This window comes from Podarcis melisellensis, assembly GCF_964234715.1.
Source record: "Podarcis melisellensis genome assembly, chromosome: 6".
In the NCBI taxonomy this organism is placed as follows: Eukaryota; Metazoa; Chordata; class Lepidosauria; order Squamata; family Lacertidae; genus Podarcis; species Podarcis melisellensis.
Window position 1 is genome coordinate 62,864,307 of NC_138538.1, and position 20,130 is coordinate 62,884,436.

The 20,130-nt window shown below is 42.6% G+C and overlaps 1 protein-coding gene across 1 annotated transcript; it reads right to left on the reverse strand.

Annotated features, from left to right (window-relative positions):
• Positions 1-1,016: 1,016 nt before the first annotated feature.
• Positions 1,017-15,210, reverse strand: PTGER3 (prostaglandin E receptor 3). The gene is made up of 2 exons (XM_081916242.1): positions 14,079-15,210; positions 1,017-1,911 (listed from the first exon to the last, which is right to left on the reverse strand). Exons 1-2 carry the CDS (start codon positions 15,000-15,002, stop codon positions 1,627-1,629), a joined length of 1,209 nt encoding a protein of 402 aa, XP_081772368.1. The 5' UTR covers positions 15,003-15,210; the 3' UTR covers positions 1,017-1,626.
• Between the last annotated feature and the right edge of the window lie 4,920 nt (positions 15,211-20,130).

Consider the following 20,130-nt stretch of genomic DNA (forward strand, 5'->3'; position numbering starts at 1 on the left):
TATTTACTCATAATGATTCATGAAGTAGATGCTGAATGACATCAGTATATCCAAATCTCATTTGAAAAGTGTGTTGTTGTTTTTTTTTGTCTTTTCATGGTGCAGCTGCTTTTCAATTACTGTTAAAGTAAGTAGAAAAAACATACTATTTAAAAGCAATTTATTTTCAGGAAGACTATCTTCCCCTCATGGTAGATGAAGCAGCTCAAACACGTATAAAATGGGAGAGAACATTGCTAAAGCAATTTTAAAGATACATGCTAATGTGACTTTAAAATAATACCAAAAAATACCTGAATAAAATAAAACAAACTGCCCATGTTTGACATTCCCATGATACTTACTTCACACTGAGTAGGTTATTTTCAACACAGAGTTAACATGAGAGTGCAGAGAGCAGTTTCCACTCATTTCTCTCTTTTACAAGAAAAGTAGTTGAGAGAAGGACTAGCTAGATACAAGGCTTTTCATCAAAAGTCAGAAATGAAGCTAGAAATACACTGAACAGGAGGCAGTTAGAGGTAGAAGCTGCAAGGAGGAATCTTCTAATTAAAGTTGCAGGTGGTCTTTCCTAAACAGGACATTTTTCTATTATGTTTACGCAGAAGTAAACCCTGGGCTCCTTTGGAGGAAGGTGTGAGGTATAAATCTAATACATCATCATAATCTTAACTATTACTTAGAAGAGGTATAACATAGAGTATTTATGATAATCTCTAAAGGGGGTAATTAACTGTATAATATAGAATTATATTAAGTGACTTGTGGAACCGCTATTTTATTTCTGCTTCTAATAGATTGAAGAAAAGCACTGCCTTTCCAGGGCCAAGAATCCTAATATAGAAGCAACAATTTTTTTCAGAGGCAAAATGCTGTAGTTTGAATATTAGGACAATGTGCTTTCTCCAGAACATAAATTCTTCACTGAGAGTAGACACATGGATTCTCTGCAGCAGCAAATAACAAGGGCAACTTGCATAAACAAGTGAAAATATACAACAGGTAACAAACTATCATTTGAAAAAGACCTTTAGTGTTTATTGAAAATGAGTAATTAGTGTGGTGACTCCATGCATTTGACAGGCCTCTTGCTACTTTCCCAACTTTAAGGAAAGGACACAAGCCATTAACACCCACACCATAGAATTTTTGATTCCTCAACTCCCACCCAATCCCTCACTTCTGGAATCAGCATGAAAAAGGATCATCCTTCCTTTTCGGTTAAATCGGTAAGTCAAAAAGAAGACCGGAAACAAAGGAAATTTCTGACAATAATGTTAGAGTCAAACAAATGTAGAGTCTTCAATAACTTAATTGCCACTGAATATACAGTCAAAGTTCTGATTTTTAAATGGCAGGTTCTTCTCCCATGCAGTAGGAAAAATCCCTGCGATGTCTTTGGACGTACACAAAAAGCTGCACTCTTAGCTATGGATTTCAAAAGACAGGCAGGTTTCTTAGTTATATCATTATAAGTTAACAATTTCTGGCAGACACTGAAAATACTAGTCCATGGAATATATTATGTCCTTGCAATTCAGTTACAGAGGGAAACGGACAGAACGTGGATGCCCATATTCACAGTAAGGTGGCGGTGCAAGGTAAGTTGTTGGCATGCAACCTGCTTCATGGTGTGCGCCTGATTTTGTCTGACAACATGATGTGCCGCCCCTTCCATCCCTCCTGGGAGCGGCAGGAGATGGCACTTGCCAACTGGCAAAACTTTCGCAGGAGGATCTTCCTAAGCAGCAGGTAAACCCAGGGGTCCAAGATCTGATTCAGTGAGGCCAAGCGGATAGCGGTCAAGAAGAAATTGCACTCTGTCTGCAGTTCTGTGCTTCGGGTGGAGTTGCAGGATTCTCTGCAATGATCCATAGAGGTGTGGTTGAACGTCACTTTCAGCATCATAATCTAAGGGAACAAGAGGTGCAGTAGAGTCAGAGTCAATGATTTAAAGGCATTCTTTGATGTGGAACAATAGTCCATATTAAGGCAACTTGACGGCATTCCCTGAAACCACTGCAGCCTATCAGATCAAAGACAGTCATGAGACCGTAGCACTACCTGCTTCAATTAGTTCTTACATGCCAATCCCCATTCCAGAAGGCTGCATTTATGGATGCCAAAATGTGACCTGGGCCATTTAATTTGATTTATGTCTCCCAAAGGAAGATAAGAGTTTGCCTCACAATTTCTAAGGCTTGAGGTAGACCATGTTTTTTAAGAGAGTTGAAGGGGCTGTGATAGAGGCATTGCTGTGATAGAGGCATGCATGCCTTTTTTCCTATTGTCCTCTCAGTTGGACGCTCAGCTCTATGTGTTTGAAGTTTTTGCAGGTTTTTTTCAGCACTGCAAAACCTGTAAACGTAAGGCAGCCATTTTGCATTTATAAGAATATTTGTATACCAGTATTCATTAAACAAACAAACAAAAATCAAAGCAGTTTATAACAGTCATACACATATACAATAAAAAATGGGGAAATAAAAAATCTGGGATCCCCCCCCCCATCATTTTGCCCCCGGCAAAATATGTATTCTTAATTGCCTGCATAAGCTTGAAAGTACAGAAATTTTTTCACAGGTCAAAACAGAAGGTGCCTACTGAGTCTCTATTAGAAAAGCATTCCATAGGACTGAGCTGATGACACCAAGTTCACATCACCAACTTGGGAGATGACCTGTAGATGATGGCAATGATTGAGCTGAGATATAAGGGTATAAGGTATGATAAGTCATGGACTGAGTGTGCACACCATTCCTCTATCACACTCCCTTCAACAAACACTCCAGCATGAATCAAAACAAGACTTCCTCGGGGGGCTTTTTGGTGAGCTGGCAGTCCTATCCTTGAAGTCAAGCTCAATTAATGAGCAACAACTATGTTGTATATCTGGGATTGTATCCAATAAGTTTTACTCGGAGCAGAACCAGTGAAATTAATGGGCCCAAAGTTGCCCAGGCCCACCAGTTTCAATGGGTCTACTTTGAGTAGGACTAATCTTGGACATAACTCCTGGAATTTTCCATCACTTCCAAATTAATAAGGGACAGAAGGAGGAATGAAAGCACCATTCTGTGCCTATGTTGTAAGTCCATTTCCCTCATGTAATAACCATAAAATGTTATCAGCATTTACAACAACTCTGCAATCCAACTTTTATTTTATACAACACAGACAAACATGGGGTACCTTCTGATGAAAGGCAAAGAGGTATTTATTTTTCCATGGATTAGTTGGCATTCTTTCTTCTATTTTCCCTTCACTAAGCTCTGCCTATAAAAACACAGCTGCCATATATTTTAGTGCCTTTTAAAAGGTACTTGATCAGCTTCACCCATTTTAAGGTCCACCGGGTTCTCTGGCAAAATATTTCCCATACTTAAATAGTAAGAAATTAATCCAAAAGCCCGTGTGGAGTATTCTAAAGTGCACCTGTGGTTCATTTACTATGCCCCAAACGCAGTATATTTTACAATGGCAATAATGAAAACCGAATTAGCATTTTAATGAACATAAAGGAAAATCAATTATATTGCCTGGGTTCACTAATTGGCTTGGCCATTCTGCAGAAAAGAAAGCATTTGGGCTGAAAATTCTGAATGGTACTTTTATTAAAAGGGCTCTTTAGAGACTCGACTGATATCACCCACATTATTTGGCTGTTCTGCTGCACATTATTCACACCGCATGCAGGGGGAGAGCAGGACTGTGCCCACTACCATGACCCCACTGGCCCCCATCCCAGTGCGAATCCATCAGAGGAAGGTCTGAAGAGGGGGAGGATGCTCTATATGTGTTAAGTTGTGGGTGAACATATCAGACGACACAGCGATTCTTCAAACAGCTCTTGTTTATTCACAGGCCAGAACAGAACTGAACTGAAGGGTTCAGCCAGCCTGCTTATATAGAGCTCCACTACATCTCAACAGTAACCACTTTCTGTAACTATCCAATCAATGAACGTCACTTTCAATCCCTTATTTGCATATGTGGACCTGAGTGAAAACTATCTACAGTATCCCTCTGCTGGCCCAGGGTGAGAACTTCAGTACATAACAATATGAACCATGATTAACCAGAAGGCAAATTTCACAGCCAGCCCACAATGCTGGGAAGGCTGCACAACTTTTGTTATGAAAACAGAGGGTTGGATCCAGAGTTAACTGCATGTAATGTAGCTAGCACAGCTACCATTTACCCTGGAAGTAGGCAAGGAAGCAGTACTGCCACACTGCCAGAATATCCTAAGAACATAAGAAGAGCCTGCTGGATCAAGCCAATGGCTCCATCTAGTCCAGAATCCTGTTCTCACAGTGGCCAAACAGGAGGGTTGCCATAATTCCCGACACCCGCAAAGTTGCTGAGCTTAGAAACGCACCAAAATTGTTTAGCTTTTTTTTTTGAGAACAAACCCAAATTGTTGAGCTTTGGGTGGGGGTACCTCCCCCCCCAAAATAGTGATTTTTAAGTCTTTGGAGTTGTTTCTCCAACTTTTTGGAGGGCCTTCTTGGTAGTGGCTCCCACCCTGTGGAATGTCCTCCCATCAGATGTCAAAGGAATAAACAACTATCTGACGTTTAGAAGGCATCTGAAGGCAGCCCTGTTTAGGGAAGCTTTTGAATGACTGATGTTTTAATGTATTTTTAATCTGTTGGAAGCTGCCCAGATGGGCGGGGTATAAGTAAATAATAATAATAATAATAATAATAATAATAATAATAATAATTTCTTATGCATTTTCCATTGTGTTGCCATGTATACTGCCCCCCCAACACCATTTTTACAGCCGAAAACCAGGATATGTCAGGAGCTTTCTTGACATATGGCAAGCCTACCAAACAGATGCCTGTGCTCAAAAGCACTCTCTTCTCCTATGGTTTCCATTACTGCCTCCAAGCAGCGTTCGAAATTAGCAAGGCGCTAGGTGCATTTCGCGACTAAGAAATCCCTGATTGTGAACACTTCCAAAAGCACAGTACAGTGGTACTTCGGGTTAAGAACTTAATTCGTTCTGGAGGTCCTTTCTTAACCTGAAACTGTTCTTAACCTGAAGCACCACTTTAGTTAATGGGGCTTGCCACTACCGCGCAATTTCTGTTCTCATCCTTAAGCAAAGTTCTTAACCCGAAGTACTATTTCTGGGTTAGCGGAGTCTGTAACCTGAAGCGTCTGTAACCCGAGGTACCACTGTAGTGGTATTTGGCGCCTGGCTGAGACTCAAGATGAAATTTAAAAATGCTGTCGCTGGCCATTGCCTCTCCGCAGGCAACGCAACTTATATGGCTTTCTACTGCAAATGCATACAGCTTTTTCACTCTGCTCAATCTCTAATCTCTTGCTTATATATAGAAGCAATATTAATATTGTTCTGTCTAAATAAAACCACCAGAAAGAATGTTCTTTTTAATATGTGTGTGATGCATTTAATCTTAGCACACACACACACACAGCATTTCCTGAAACCCTTCTTAAAAAAAAGCATCACCTCCATTCTGAAGAAGCTTCAATGATTGATCAGAATTCCTGTGTTCCATTTCCAAAAGACAAGATAAATTTGAACACTGTGTAGTATAAAAACTCAAACCCTTTAAAATCACTGTATGTTGCTTCTGAGTTTTGAGCAGACTAGTACCACTGGTTTTATGTTCTGCATAACATAGTTAACATACAGTAGATTAGTCAGAGACAGACCATTTCTAAATGTGCCAACAATGTACATCTTAGATTAACAGAAAATGCAGCAAGGGAAAGGGAAATAAGCATAGCAAGAGATAATGTTGATATTAGATGCACTTGGGAATAGCAACAGACTTATTAATGTCTTATTATTTTTAGTAAATTGAGCTCAGGGGCAAGAGGCAGGAAGAGAGACTGAGGTTGAGTAAATTTATTATAACTGGGGTTGCTTAATCAAATGAATCTTTTAGGTCCACATGCATGTTGGTATTCCTGAGCTGAATCCAGGAAAGGTACAAAGTCCTTCTCCTCCCTTTAGATGCTTATTGGAATTCTGTGACCAAGCAGTGCTCAGGCCAGGTGAATGCATTCAATCTACTCTGAGAGAAGGAAAGCTTCTGTTCAATCACAGAGTACCTCCCCCTTTAAAATTTAAAGAAGACAGGGTTTGTTTGTTTTTTACACATTATAAATCTGGTGCAAAAAATCTCAGGTTGAATCGGTGTAATTTGGAAAGGGGTGAGAAGAGTAAGTGCAGGGAAATAACCAGAAGGGCTGCATATGGATATGTGTCAAGGTGGCAAAAAGACAGCTATGGCAGCTTGCTCATCATGTGGATCATGCGGTTCAAGCAGTGACTACCACAAGTGAAGCATGAGTATACGCTCATTCCAGTTTAAAGGAATTGTTCTCTTTCCTATATTTTAAAAAGGTAAAGGTGCCCCTGACCATTAGGTCCAGTTGCAGAAAACTCTGGGGTTGTGCGCTCATCTCACTCTATAGCCCGAGGGAGCTGGCGTTTGTCCGCAGACAGCTTCCGGGTCATGTGGCCAGCATGACTAAGCCACTTCTGGCGAACCATAGCGGCTCACGGAAACGCCGTTTACCTTCCTGCCGGAGCAGTACCTATTTATCTACTTGCACTTTTGGGCTAGGTGGGCAGGAGCTGGGACTGAACAATGGGAGCTCACCCCATTGTGGGGATTCGAACCGCCAACCTTCTGATCGGCAAGTCCTAGGCTCTGTGGTTTAGACCACAGCACCACCCGCATCCCTTCCTATATTTTACCAGTGCTCAATTTAGAGGCGGCACTTTACTTTCTATGATTGCTTCCTTGGCTCTTGCTTTCAGAAAGCTATGGGTGACATAATTTGGCTAGGACTGTAGCTAGGCAGTGGTGTAGCTAGCCACTTGGGTGCCCGGGGTGGTGCTCACGCCCTGCAGCCAGGGTCAGAGCGAGCCAAGGCAGGGCGCACTGCATGGAGCTTCTCTGCAGCATCCCCCTCAGCTGTAGGGTGGCTGAGGCGGTGGGCAGACGCAAGCCCCATGCTGCTTGAAGGAAGAGAGCTGTCGAAGGCTACTAGCTGTGCTCTGCCTGCAAGATTGGAGGCAGCAAACTTCTGGTTTCTGTTAATCACTGCAATAGCGTAGGAAGGGGTGTGCGATGGATACAGGAGTTATTTTTTCAAAAACACATATTTTTGCCATTTTGTCACCCCCCTCAGTGATGACACCCGGGGCGGCCCACACCCACCACACACCCCTTCCTACGCCACAGGATTCAGGGGTAGGAAATCTCTTTCAAATCTTCCTTAAGTGCAAGCCCCAACATGTTGCCTTTCTCAAGACTGTTCAATGGAACTGGAGTAACACAACTGGGCCTCGTACGGATCTGAGAAGCAGCTATGCAAAAGCAACAGTCACAAGTGGACTCCTGTGTTTAGAAAGAGTGGAGTACTATCCTGGCACAGACATAAAGCAACAAGTCACAAACCCTGCCCCATGTTAGTCTTAGATTTCTCTAGACTGGACACTTAGGCTCTCTGGAAATTTTACACCCCATCGAAACAAAAGGGATTTTAATCTTGTCCCCAGTAATTTCAGTACTAGAATTAATGGTACAGTGGTACCTTGGTTTAAGAACAGTCCAGTTTAAAAATGATTTGGTTTACAAACTCCGCCAAACCGGAAATAGTGTCTTGGTTTCAGAACTTTACCTCAGTCTAAGAACGGAATCTGAACACTGGAAGGGCACCAGCGGAGGGAGGCCTCATTAGGGAAAGCACACCTTGGTTTAAGAACAGTTTTGGTTTAAGAACGGACTTAACGGATTACGTTCGTAAACCAAGGTACCATTATACTTTGGTTTCCATTTTCCTAGTCTCCCTCCTTTCATCTCATGTTGAACCCCATTATGTGGCAATAACTCCCATTTATTCCCCTGGGTTGGGTTTGGCAAAAGCTTTCAGGAATCATGGTTTTTCAATATGTGAACACATTAGATTCAGGTTTGATTGGGCATTAAAAAATGGTTTTATACGGAAAAAAAATAGGAAATAGAAAATGGTTGTTTCTATCTAGAGCCTGAAGGCACTAGAGAAACAGGCAGGAGTGTGTCATTTGCTACTGTGCTAAGTTCAAGTTATTATGTGAATTTCCACTCATGAGACACCTGGGTTGCTTTTGTCACACTATCAGAAAAAGAGCTTTCTCTCTCTCTCTCTCTTTTGTTGTCTTGTTGATATTCACCTTGAAGAGCTTTCATCCAGCTGTTGGCTGAGTGTGGTTGTGACAAGCACAGAAAGCAACTGTTAACACAAAGGCCCAGTGAACAGCAATTATGAGCAATGAACAAAGGGTAATTAAAAATGAGGGGGTTTATCCACATTGCATCTGTTTGCATAACTCCCTCAGAGCTGCGAATTCACCCAAGTGTGTGTAAAGCAGGGGTCAGCAAACTTTTTCAACAGGGGGCCAATCCACTGTCCCTCAGACCTTGTGGGGGGCTGGACTATATTCTGAAGGAAAAAAATGAAGAAATTCCTATGCCTCACAAATAACCCAGAGATGCATTTTAAATAAAAGCACACATTCTACTCATGTAAAAACACACTGATTCTCGGACAGTCCGCGGGCCAGATCTGGCCCCTTGCCCCTAGTTTGCCTACCCATGGTGTAAAGCAATTTCCAGAATGGAAGAAAATAGTCACAGCAAAATTAAAAGATCTAAAGCTGTGGGTCTAGAGCCCTGAACCTCATAGGAAACCCCCTGTTGCTAGCTAGGGACAGGCAAAATGACATTCCCCACACTTCAAAATGCCTTGCTGCATAGTTCAGACACCAGTTCCTACATTCCCTAATTACACCCCTTCTTCCCCTGGCTTTGGTCATTTCACCCTGCTTGCATGGCAGGGCCATGGCGAGATGTATCTGACACATTCTCACTAAAGTCCAAGGACTTTTGATGGCTTCTGCATGTTTGAAGTCATGAAATCCCTCCATTGCCCTGAAGAGCTTCAAGACTATGGTTTCCATTCTCTCATTCAAATGCTCATACCGACACAGCATCTCAAAAGCATAGATTTGTAGAGTTGGAAGGGAACTGACATAGCTCAGTAGTACAGCATCCACTTTGCATTCTGAAGGCCGTAAATTCAATCCCTGGCATCTCCACATAGTGCTAGGAGAGCCCCCACTAATCAATGTAGAAAATCCTCAGCTAGGTGGGCCAGTGGTTTGACTCAGCTTCCTATGGTTCCCAGAGCTTATGCTGAGAGAGAGAGAGATGCGCCTGTTCTGATGCTCTCTTGGTGCTAAATGATGTTGGAATTCTCATGTTCAGGAAAACAATAGTGGGGAATGATTTATTTTTTTAAATTATCCATTCCACATCTATTTGGCATTTTGTACACAATAGTTTATACAAAAAAATTCTATAGATGACAATCTATTCTCATCTACTATTGCAGGGAGTTCATTGTACAGGGTGGGCCACTGAGCTGATTGTACAAACTCATTTTTCTTACTCTTATGTAGAGATTACTGTCTTATTATTATTATCTTCTATGGAATAACAAAAAGACAGTAATCTCTAAATAATAATAATAATAATAATAATAATAATAATAATAATAATTTATACCCTGCTCATCTGGCTGAGTTTCCCCAGCCACTAAGATAAGGTTAGGATAGTCTTAGCAATTTGATTAAATCTAAGTTTCCTTTTCTGTGAAATAAATCAAATGATCAGATCTTATAGACCACATAGAGGACAAGATAAATCAATGTTTCCCAACCAAGCTGTGGACTTCAGACAGTTTTTAGACTAGATTTCTTCCAACCTTATGCTGTATCTACTGTACAGGCAATATTGACAAAACAAAATAGACTTCATGCTTGGACATTTGCTAAACATTTGAAATAATATTTTGAAAATATTAATCAGTAACATGACATTTTGATCTATTATTATACGTAAGGGAGGTCAGATCTCTTTTAAATTAATTGTCATCATTCATCATGATTCACTAGTATTCATTTTCTGAAACTCATTTTTTAATTTAAAATAAGCATGTTAATTATGTTAGAGCACCTTTTCACACACCCCTACTGAAATTAAATACGTGTTCTCTAAACAACTACCTCTTCCAAAAGATTAACAAACATCTACAGTATTGCAATTTCTGGTCCTCCCTGTGATGGGTGAAGACATAGTTTTAACCAAGTAAAACCACAGCATCTGATACTTTGAACTATAATTGAGTCAAGGACAAGTGACCCAATACTTTAGCTTTTTCTGTTTACCAGTCTATGAAGTTACACTTGATTCAGCAGATGGCAAACTGGGCCATCATATGATCGTGTTAGCTGGAGGAGAAATACAGCACTGTAGCCTAGGGCTCACCAACATTTTAGGACCCAAGAGCTGGAGAAACATTCACTCCATGTCCTGATTGAGAGGGAAATTCTGGTTGTTAAATGTCTTTTTATATCTATTTAAATGCATTTCACAATGTAATGATCTCATCCACATGGGGCTTCCTGGGTTATTTACTTACACATTCTTTGTGAATGGGTTACTGTTGACATTTATACCTTCTACACCTCATTTGTATCTGACCTCACTTTACAAAGTACTCATTCACCCAGGAATCTCTGAAGGCCACTCTAGATGGGAGTTTTAAATGCTCACTCTCTCCATTTAACTTGCTTGAGGTTGCTTTTAAAACTATGTAAATAGAATCTGTTTGGTATGGGGGAAGGGTGTGAATCTGGATGTGGGTGGAAAACTAAGCCCTCTCCTTATCTGCTGTGGTCTTGATGAAAATCTCTCCCTCTCAAGTTGAGAGTTTGCTTCTAATGCAAACAGCTTCTTTTAGAAGAGGGGTTTTCCGTAGGACTGCAGTAGGGGAAGAAAGGGTTAAATCCTCCATCACACAATTACCAGCCCCTCTTTAGCTGATACGGTTTCCTGTTAAATGCACTGATGTATTTAACATAGCATGTTGTTTGGCCAGCCACAAGCTCTTGATTCATTCGGTCCCACTTCACAGGTGCCCAAAGGTACAATCTATTCTCTATCCTCAGCAAAATTCTAACCTTTTTGCAAGCTTCCTTCCCAATGCAGTAACCACAAGATCTTCCCTGCCCAGGAACTCCTTGGTAAATCCTGAGGAATCCTTTATCACCTCAGATGAGCAATTGGACAAAGGCAAACTATCGCTGCAATCAAATATCTCTCAGGGCTGTGCATATGTAGCCTTGCGGGATATTCACAATTGGTCTGCTCAGGAAGGGAAACGAAGGGCCTGGATTTTGCCACTCCCTACCATTCTCTTCCTTGACAAACATCTGGTTGCTGCAAGTGCCGCTTGTCTGGGAGGCTTATGCAAGAGCAGTGCTTTGGGTAGCTCATCACTGATCTCAATTACAGCCCAATGATGATATACTCACCATTGCTCTTAATCACAGCCTAAAATGCATGCCCAGCTCTCTCTATAAGCTTTTGTGCACAATAATAATGTATTACTTATATCCCACCCATTTGACTGGGTTGCCCCAGCCGCTCTAGGAAAGGGAACCAGTGTAATGTAGCACTGAGATACCAGACTTCAACAAGGCAAACATGGCCTCACCCAAGCAGTTCACTGGGTGACCTTGGCTCCAGCACTCTCTCTTAACCCAGGTTGGGAAACCTGTGGCTTAAGCTCCCATCATCTCCATCCACTGACCATTCTGCCTGGGGGTTGAAGTCCAACAAGACCTGAGATGCCACAGGTTCCTGGTCTCCACCTAACCTCACTTATTTCTATTTACTTGTTTGTTTTCTTACATTGACATCCGACCTACTTTGCTACAGCAGCATTTTAAAGCTGAAAGGGAGAAAGAACCACGGCTGCATGTCAGGACAGAAACATAAGAAATGCATGAAACTAAATGCAACATGCACTACTAGTTGCAAGTGGCAAGGGAATCGCAAGAGGGACATTTTGTTCTCCCTGATCATCTAAACATCCCACAACAGTTATTTTTCTTTTTCTCCTGTCATGGGTGGCAACAGCTTCTCTGGAGTTTCATAAGCAGAGGAAATTCAGTCCTCTCTTTGCGTTGGACTAGTGAAACTGGGGGGTGGAACATGTTTAGCTTAACGGTGATGAAGTTTGCCGAGCTGTATAAATAGGGCCTAGGAAAAGACTTCAAAGATCAAACATCCCTTTTGCTAGATCAGCCTGATATAGAACTACAGCACAGTCAAACTAAACACGATTATGACAGACCCACATGTCAGGAGCAGGAAGTTCGCTACTGACTTCTAAGAGAGAGCACAACTTAAAATGATGCATGAGCAAGATACCCGTTTGCCTCAGCTGTTTTTCTCCTGGTGAGGCTGAGAGAACCCAAAAATAACCCCTGCTGGGGACAAAATGAAGAGCAAGAGGATTAAGCAGCTTCTACTTGCTTATTATTTGTCAAGTTTATAGCTTGCCTTTCCACCAACGTAGCTTAATGGCAAGAGGATGCAAAGTAAAATGCGAGAGAGCAATCAGAACCGCGAAAACAAGAGTAGATAAAATGTACCCATAAACTCCAATAAAGCTGAGAGTTGCAGCAATTTTTATGAAAGCCTATGATGTAGCAAGTCCAAAGACCAGTCTGAATTGAAGGTCTGTGGTGTCTTGGTGGGACATGGTGACAGGAGAAATGTTCAGTAAACCCCCCCCCCCATGCTTGGAGCTTTTAAATTGCTCCGCCCATCTTACATAGGGAAATAGCTGCATTTTGGCACATAAAACATGTGTTTTCTTTCTTTCTTTCACAGAAAAGCATGGCAACCGGTTTGTGTCACCAACTGGTGCCCACACGCTTCCCCAAGTTATTCTCTAATTTATTTTAAAAGGTTACAAGTCAACCTGGTACTCAAATATCAATTGGAGCTCTCGTTTCTTATACTTGTGTGGCTTAAAATGTTGCAACCATTTCTAAAATAGCTAGAGTAAGTCCAGTAATTTTTATGCCTCGTCCTCTTTTTAAAGACTGTTAAGCGGGGGGGGGGGGGAGATGATCAATACTGTTTTTACAGGGTGCTGAAGGCAGTCCATAGCTCAGTGGCAGAAGACATGTTCTGCATGCAGAAGGCACAGAGTTCAATCCCTGGCATTTCCAGTTAAAAAGGCACAGGTAGCAACTTGATGGGAGAGATCTTGGAGATCTGCCCACCAATACTGAGCTAGATGAACAGCTGGTTTAAAGCAGCTTTGCTTCCTACTTTCCCATATGAGAGAAGAAGATGCTTCAGGTGTGTACATTCACCCTACTTTAACTTCTAGTGAAAAACCTCTTCACACTGCTTCAAATGTTTGCAAAACCTGTTGGGCTGGAAGCACCAGAGCGGCAAAAGAAATGAGCAGAGGGCAGGAAGGACATGGGAAGCAAGCTCTCTCAACCCTTTCATCTTTCCTTAAAACTATAGTTCAACTCTAGCCTGATGCAGCCAAGAGTGTGCACAACTCTTCAAAGAACATTTAAGACGTCTAAAGAAACTGGAAGGCAGGAAATAAGTTTTCCAAATAATATACCTGCACAAAGTGCTTAGCATAACATCCAATAATAGGCTCCCTTGCATCGCCAACTCCCTCTCTCCTGCTAAATCACTTTCTAGCATTGTGATCTTAAGAAGCGTGCATGCACACAAAAGCTTATACCAAAAACAAACTTAGTTGGTCTCTAAGGTGCTACTGGACAATTTTTTAGTATATTTTGACTGTGTCAGACCAATACGGCTACCTACCTGTTTCTAGCATTATGGTAAAACTTGGGAAGTTTTGCAGAAGTTATTTGCTGTCCTCATCAGAGGGCTAAAAGCAGAAGCTATGCTTTTTAATTTTGCTCATGACTTTTTTTGTGTGCTCAGGTATTCAAGCCCTCCAAATGGGCAATGCAAACTATAAAGTTTCGTGTTGAATTTGTCCAAAAAAAGGAATGATTCACATATATTTTATTCTGAGCACAGGTTTTCCCCCCTATTGTTATTTTCCAAGGGAGTGGTGGATAGCCAGCTATTCTACGGTGAAGTCCGCCACACACACACACAAACACAAGAGACAGGTTGTCCACCTACCAAGAGCGGCGACCAGCAGGCAAAGAGGACACACATGATGCCCAGCAGCTGGATCAAGGTTTCCATGGTGATTCTGCCCCACTGCCTCCTGGACTGAGACGCGGAGTTTTTGGAGCGGCAGCGGCACACCAGGGCGACGATGGTGGCCAAGTTGCAGGCCACGGTGACGGCGAGCGAGAAGAGGCCCAGGAAGGCGAAGGTGGAGGCGAAGATGACGTTGCCCACGTGGGGACCCCCCTGATCCCCGGCGCTGATGAAGCACCACGTGCCGGGCCACTGGAGGGCGTAGCGCCCGACGCCCACCACGGGCAAGCAGGCGAAGGCCAGCACGGCCCCCCAGACGCTGAGCAGCACGGCCTTGGTGACGCGCGTCTTCATGTGGGCCGAGTACCAGTGGGGCGCGCGGATGGCCAAGGTCCTCTCGACGGCCATGGCGCTGGCGATGAAGAGCGGGCACAGCCCGAAGACGGTCATGCTGAGGCCGAAGAAGGTGCACAGGCGCAGGGAAGGGTCCACCGCCCGCCAGTCGCGGCCGGCCCGGTAGACGGCGATGACGATGGGGCTGGTGAGGAGCTGCCCGGTCAGGTCGGTCAGGGCCAGGGAGCCGATGCAGAGCAGGAAGGACTTTTTGCGCGCGTTCTGCTTCTTGTGGTAGGCGCGGTACACCAGCAGCAGCGCCAGCCCGTTGCCCACCAGGCCCGTGGTCATCATGGTCAGGGCGAAGACCACCGACACCGAGCCGCACACCTCCGGGCTGGTGGCGTTGCCCTTCTCCCGCCCCGCCGCCGCGGCGCTCAGCAGCGCCATGGGCGTGCAGTTGAAGCGCCCCTCGTAGGGCCCGTAGGAAGTCATGTTGCTGCTGGTCGGGAGGGCGGCGGCAGCGGCCGGGGCAGCGGGACGGGGCGGGCAGCGGGGCAGGCCCATCCCATGGTGGGGCGCCCGCGAGAAGGCAGCTGGTGCGCGCGCTAGACGGCCGCAAGCCAGACGGGCTAAAGGAGCAGAGCGAGCCGCGGCTGCCTTTTAAAGGCAGGCGCGGGGGGCGGAGCCCCGACGGCGGAGCGGCTCCATTGATCTGGGTCTGGCCGCGGGGCGGGGGCGGGCGGCCTTCCCGCAGCGCCAAAGGGGGACGACATCAGCTTTCTTGCACCTGCCCGGCGCGGTCTTCCGTCCGCCAGCGAAAGCGTTCAGCAGACCTTGTTGTGAACTCGAGGACCGATGTCAGGGAAGCCGCCGTCGGAAGTCAACCCCGGCGCCCATACCCGCCGCTTCGAGACTTACTAGGCTGCCAAGCGCGGGTGCTCTGTCGAGGATTTCTCGCCCTTAGAAAGCGCTCGGGACAGCTTAAGTTGCCCTTCTGCGGCTCCTTTACACACCTAGCCGCTGTTTGGCCTCCATCGGAGAGTGGTTGGTCGAATCGCTCGTGAAGCGCGGTTGCTAACCGCAGCTACAAAACAGGAAAATGAACTTGACAATCGCGGCGAATCCCAGGGAAAAAACCAAAAAAATCATATAGAAGTATAGAGAGGTGCTGATGCCATCTAGCGGGAAGGAACTCCCGTCGATTTCCTACTCAACCAAGATAGTGGCACATGCGGATTTAGGGGTTTATTCCATGTAAATAGCGGATAGGCGCCCGGCTCCCAACGTGCTGAATTTTTATAGTTGCGAAAACGTCAGTGGTCCAAGGAAACGCAATATGCAGCAGACACCGCTATGTCACTTGCATGAACAGCGTGATCTGGGATTTCAGAGTTGCCTTCACTTACAAGACGTCTAGCGCTTTGCAGAGTACATATTTGAAGGCATACACATAATAAAAAGGCCTATACCGCTTTCAGTTTTGGCAACTAGAGAGACACAGCGTTTATTTCTCTCAGTTACTATTTGACCCATATTCTCATGCTAAATTAACTTTATTGGTAACTCAAATGTGGAGACAGGCAGCCTTGTGTTTGTAGAACCAATGGGTTGAATGTGGGATATGTACATTAGATCACCTGATAAGCTCAAATGCAATGCTTTTGTCATTTCCTATTTTACAACCTGAAATCAGTTACTGGTGAGTGCCAAATGACAGTACTGTATCTTCAGTCACATCACTTGTTGACATCAGTTTATGGACCATCTGCTTTGAGTCCTGCAGCAGCTTCCAGATTGTTGGAGGGTATTGGTGGATCCTTACAAGAGGCCAAACTCTTGTTTACAAATGCTTAATGTATCTATGTACAGTGAGGGGGGGAAAGTATTTGATCCCCTGCTAAATTTGCCTGTTTGCCCTCTGATGAAGAAATGACCAGTCGACATACAGGAACTTAGGGAGGTGTGGAACAGGGGATTCGAATACAGCCTAAACAATGGGAAATTGCTTTAGAATATAAACAAGAGTGTTTATTTAGATTTGGTTATTTAGATTGGTTAAGTTCGATCCAGCAAAAACACTATTTTTGGTATAGGAAGCCACAGGCCAATGCAGATGTGGGAGGTGTAATGTTGAAAATGCCTCCTTGAAGCATATTGTGTGGTCCAGCGATATTTACTTTCTGGTCTGAAGTTGTGTTGTGTGTATCAGTTGTGTAATGGTGAAATCTTTTATGTACTACAATTTTTCTTTTTGTACTATGGGGATTAATGACAGGACAACAAAAGTGGATTTTGTGAGTGCTTATGGTTGCTAAGATGCTTTGAGACCTGATGGATAAATACCCACGCAATGGTCTGAAGACCTCACTGCTTTGGCTATATTTGAACATATTTCATATAGACATCAGTTTCTTGAGGATACATGGTTGAATCTGGAAGGCTTATACAGGAGGAGTCTTTTAAAAGAGGCCCCGTGGAACATGTGTACTCTTATCCACGGGGCCTCTTTTAAAGGACTCACCCTGTATTATATATTATATTATGCTTTTTAAAGGTTTATTTTATTCTTCCGAGCATTTGAGTATGTGTAATTGGAATTGCTGTTGTTCTGGATTTACTATTTATGGTTTCTGCTTTTTATTTTTTATGTTTTATGTGAGCAGTTTTGTAAGCTTTACAACACCTGAGCCACACAGGTAAAATAAAAAGCATCGCCCAAATGCTAACATTCTGCTTCTTATTGAAAAGAGCAAATGGTTTTGAGCAGGAATAAAAGAGTTACCTCAACCTTTTGCTGTTTTGCCTTTACTAACACCCTGATCTTTGTATTGGGGAAAAAAATCTTCCATTTTAATGTATAAGGATTACACCATTGGCACAGAAGTATATGCTATCAGTAAAACAACTGCACCATCTAGTGATCTGTTGGATATGACTGTGGTTAATTAACTTTTTTCAACCCACTTGACAGTTAGTAAACTCATACATGAGAAGCTGCATCATCTTGTTAAAACTGAAACAGTTTTAAGGAATTCAAATGCCAGGGTCCCAATACAGCTATCAAATTAAAATGAGCAAACAATACCGGTAATATTATTTCAAAAATATTTTATCTCAGCTTAACTTTACATGAGCTTCAGAGGTATATGTAAAATACTGCTCTCATGGCTTCACTGAATGATGCTTTAAATAGATCCTACCATTTCAAAGAAAAGGTTGGAAAAACTGTTAGATCCACATCAATACAAGAGAAAATACAAACTGCTTCTCTCCAGTGAAAAAAACTGGAAATTTCTAAGGATTTTGCTTTCCAGAATAGGGCGGGGGCTATAAAACACAAATTTCAAGATTTAACTTAGGCTGCCTTGGCTAATCTTGTTGCAGCCAAACTTCAGGAACCATTTTGCTTTTCCATTCCCTGCCCGGTGACAAGAGTAGTGGGCTAAAACTACTTTTAAAGTGGCTCTGGACCTTACAAAAGAAGTTCCCACAAGCTGAAGTCATGAGTGACTGAATCTCTGGATACGGATACTTCTTTACAATGTCCAAAGCTGCCGTTATTACATACCGATACTATTGGTATGCAATAGTGATACAGAGTATATATGTGTAAGACTTAACATCTGCCATGATTTTAAAAAACAAGATTTTTATAACTGTAAATGAGGAAAAGATAAAATTACAGCAGAAACCATCTATCACTTTTAACATACACTATCCATAAAATCAAATTGGAAGCTTAAATTTATAGAAGGGTTAAAAAGCTACCTAAGAGGAAACATCTATAACGATAAGCTGTAAAAACTGTCTGAGGAATCTTATTCCAGTAACACCAATGCTGCCCTAGAGGGCATCTGTCCCCGCAGGGAAATTAAATGATACATTTCTATTGCTCAGCTGCTTTTCTGTTACTGGAAACATCCCATTTCATTTTATGATTGTGCTTTAAAAAGACCCAATAATTTATAATACTTATCAATGGTATCTACATACTTTCAACATTCTCTCCCAAATAGCAATAAAACAATTCTGAGTAGCAGGTCAATGCCAAAAGTCAACACATAAACTTTATGCAAACAGTACTGAACTAGGCATTTAAGAGACAAGTTACTTTAAGTATAAATATGAATGCATATTCATAAAAACATTAAACCAAACAAGATTTTGCAAGCTTTTTAAACTCTCTAAACCTACTTGTCACCCTCTTCAGATTAAAAAACAAACAAACAACTTCAGCAGAATTTCATCTTTGTGAGCAGGAATAAAACAGCTACCTCACCTTTTGCTGTTTTGCCTTTACTAACGGAGGAGAGGGTAATAATTCCCAACTCAATTTCCCTAGCACAGACTGATGTTGGTGCCTCTTCCACCTTAATGAACCCTGTATGGGGAAAACACAGAGAGCAGCAACAAACTTGGGTCTCCAGCTGTTGTTGGATTATAATTCCCATCATCCCTAGCAAGCAGGACCAGTGGGCCAAGGATGATGGGAACTGTAGTCCAAAAACGGCTGGAGACCCAAATTTGGGAAAACCTGTTCTAGGACTTCCAAAGCGTTGAAGCCTTTATATTTATGCAGTACTTGTGCCCTTTTTAGATTATACATCATGGGTTCTTTAGAACATCCCCGTGCCCGGGGAAATGTGAAAGCTGCTCTTATATACAAACACACACATCTAGCCACTCTCATACACACAGGTACACATCACACTATCTATTTACACACCTGCATCCACAACAGGTCTGGACATAAACTAGTCTCTCACCCACACGACAATAGACTATTAGATTTTTTTCCCCTTGAAGTGTGCAATTTCATAGAATGTTTATGTTATGAGGATGGGGTGTGTGAGAGAATGAATTGGCCTGATCAAGCTGGCTGCAGTCTAATACGTATCTCAGCAATAGGGATAAAGCTTTAAGGGAATACATACTATGGGGGTTGAAACTCCTCCCTTTGCTATGTGAAACATTTCCCCTTCCCCACTCCTCAGAAATCTCATCCAAATATCTAAGTAACAAAATGCATATACTGCTTATTCAAAGAAAATACCTTTGAATAAAGCCTTCTGGTTTAGAGATGACAACCCTTTTGTGCTATAATAGCAAAACAAAGAAAAAAATTATGTGTGAGTGAGCAAGCGAGCACGTGTGTAGTTTTAATTTTTCCCTCCCTCTCCCCATAAACTCCAGATCACTTCTACAACACACCTGATACAATGCAGATGCAGCTCTGAAAATGAATACCCATCAGAAATGTATTTTGGAAAACATTTTTACAGCCTTACAACCTGTACCTAGCAACAAACAGCTGCCCTTTGGGCCAGAAGGATCCCCAAATAAGAACAGTGAAGTTACGAAAGCTGGCTATTGATTTCAATGCCGCATTAATTTGTTCTAGATCAGATTTTTAAATACTAGGTTTACTTAATATTTAGTATGTATTTCTTGTATCTTATGTGGTGTTTAACTGCCATGGTCTCTGGCGAAGGTGACTTGTTCAATTACTCATTAACTATTTTAGCACTCAACCCTTTCTACAATAGGATAGTTGTTTGTGTTCTTTTATTTTCAGTTCAATTAACCAACTGAACAGTAAGTGCTTGAGAAGAGCATGCTGTGAATTTTCTTATAGCAAAGGGGGGAATTATAGTGATATTGCAGCACGTAAGAAACTACACTTTCAAAAAAC

Coding starts and splice junctions, on each gene's coding strand:
- PTGER3 (XM_081916242.1), bottom strand. CDS start 15,002: ATGGGCCTGCCCCGCTGCCCGCCCCGTCCCGCTGCCCCGGCCGCTGCC. Junction 1,912..14,078: donor CCTGCTGGTCGCCGCTCTTG/GTAGGTGGACAA, acceptor TTGTTCCCTTAG/ATTATGATGCTGAAAGTGAC.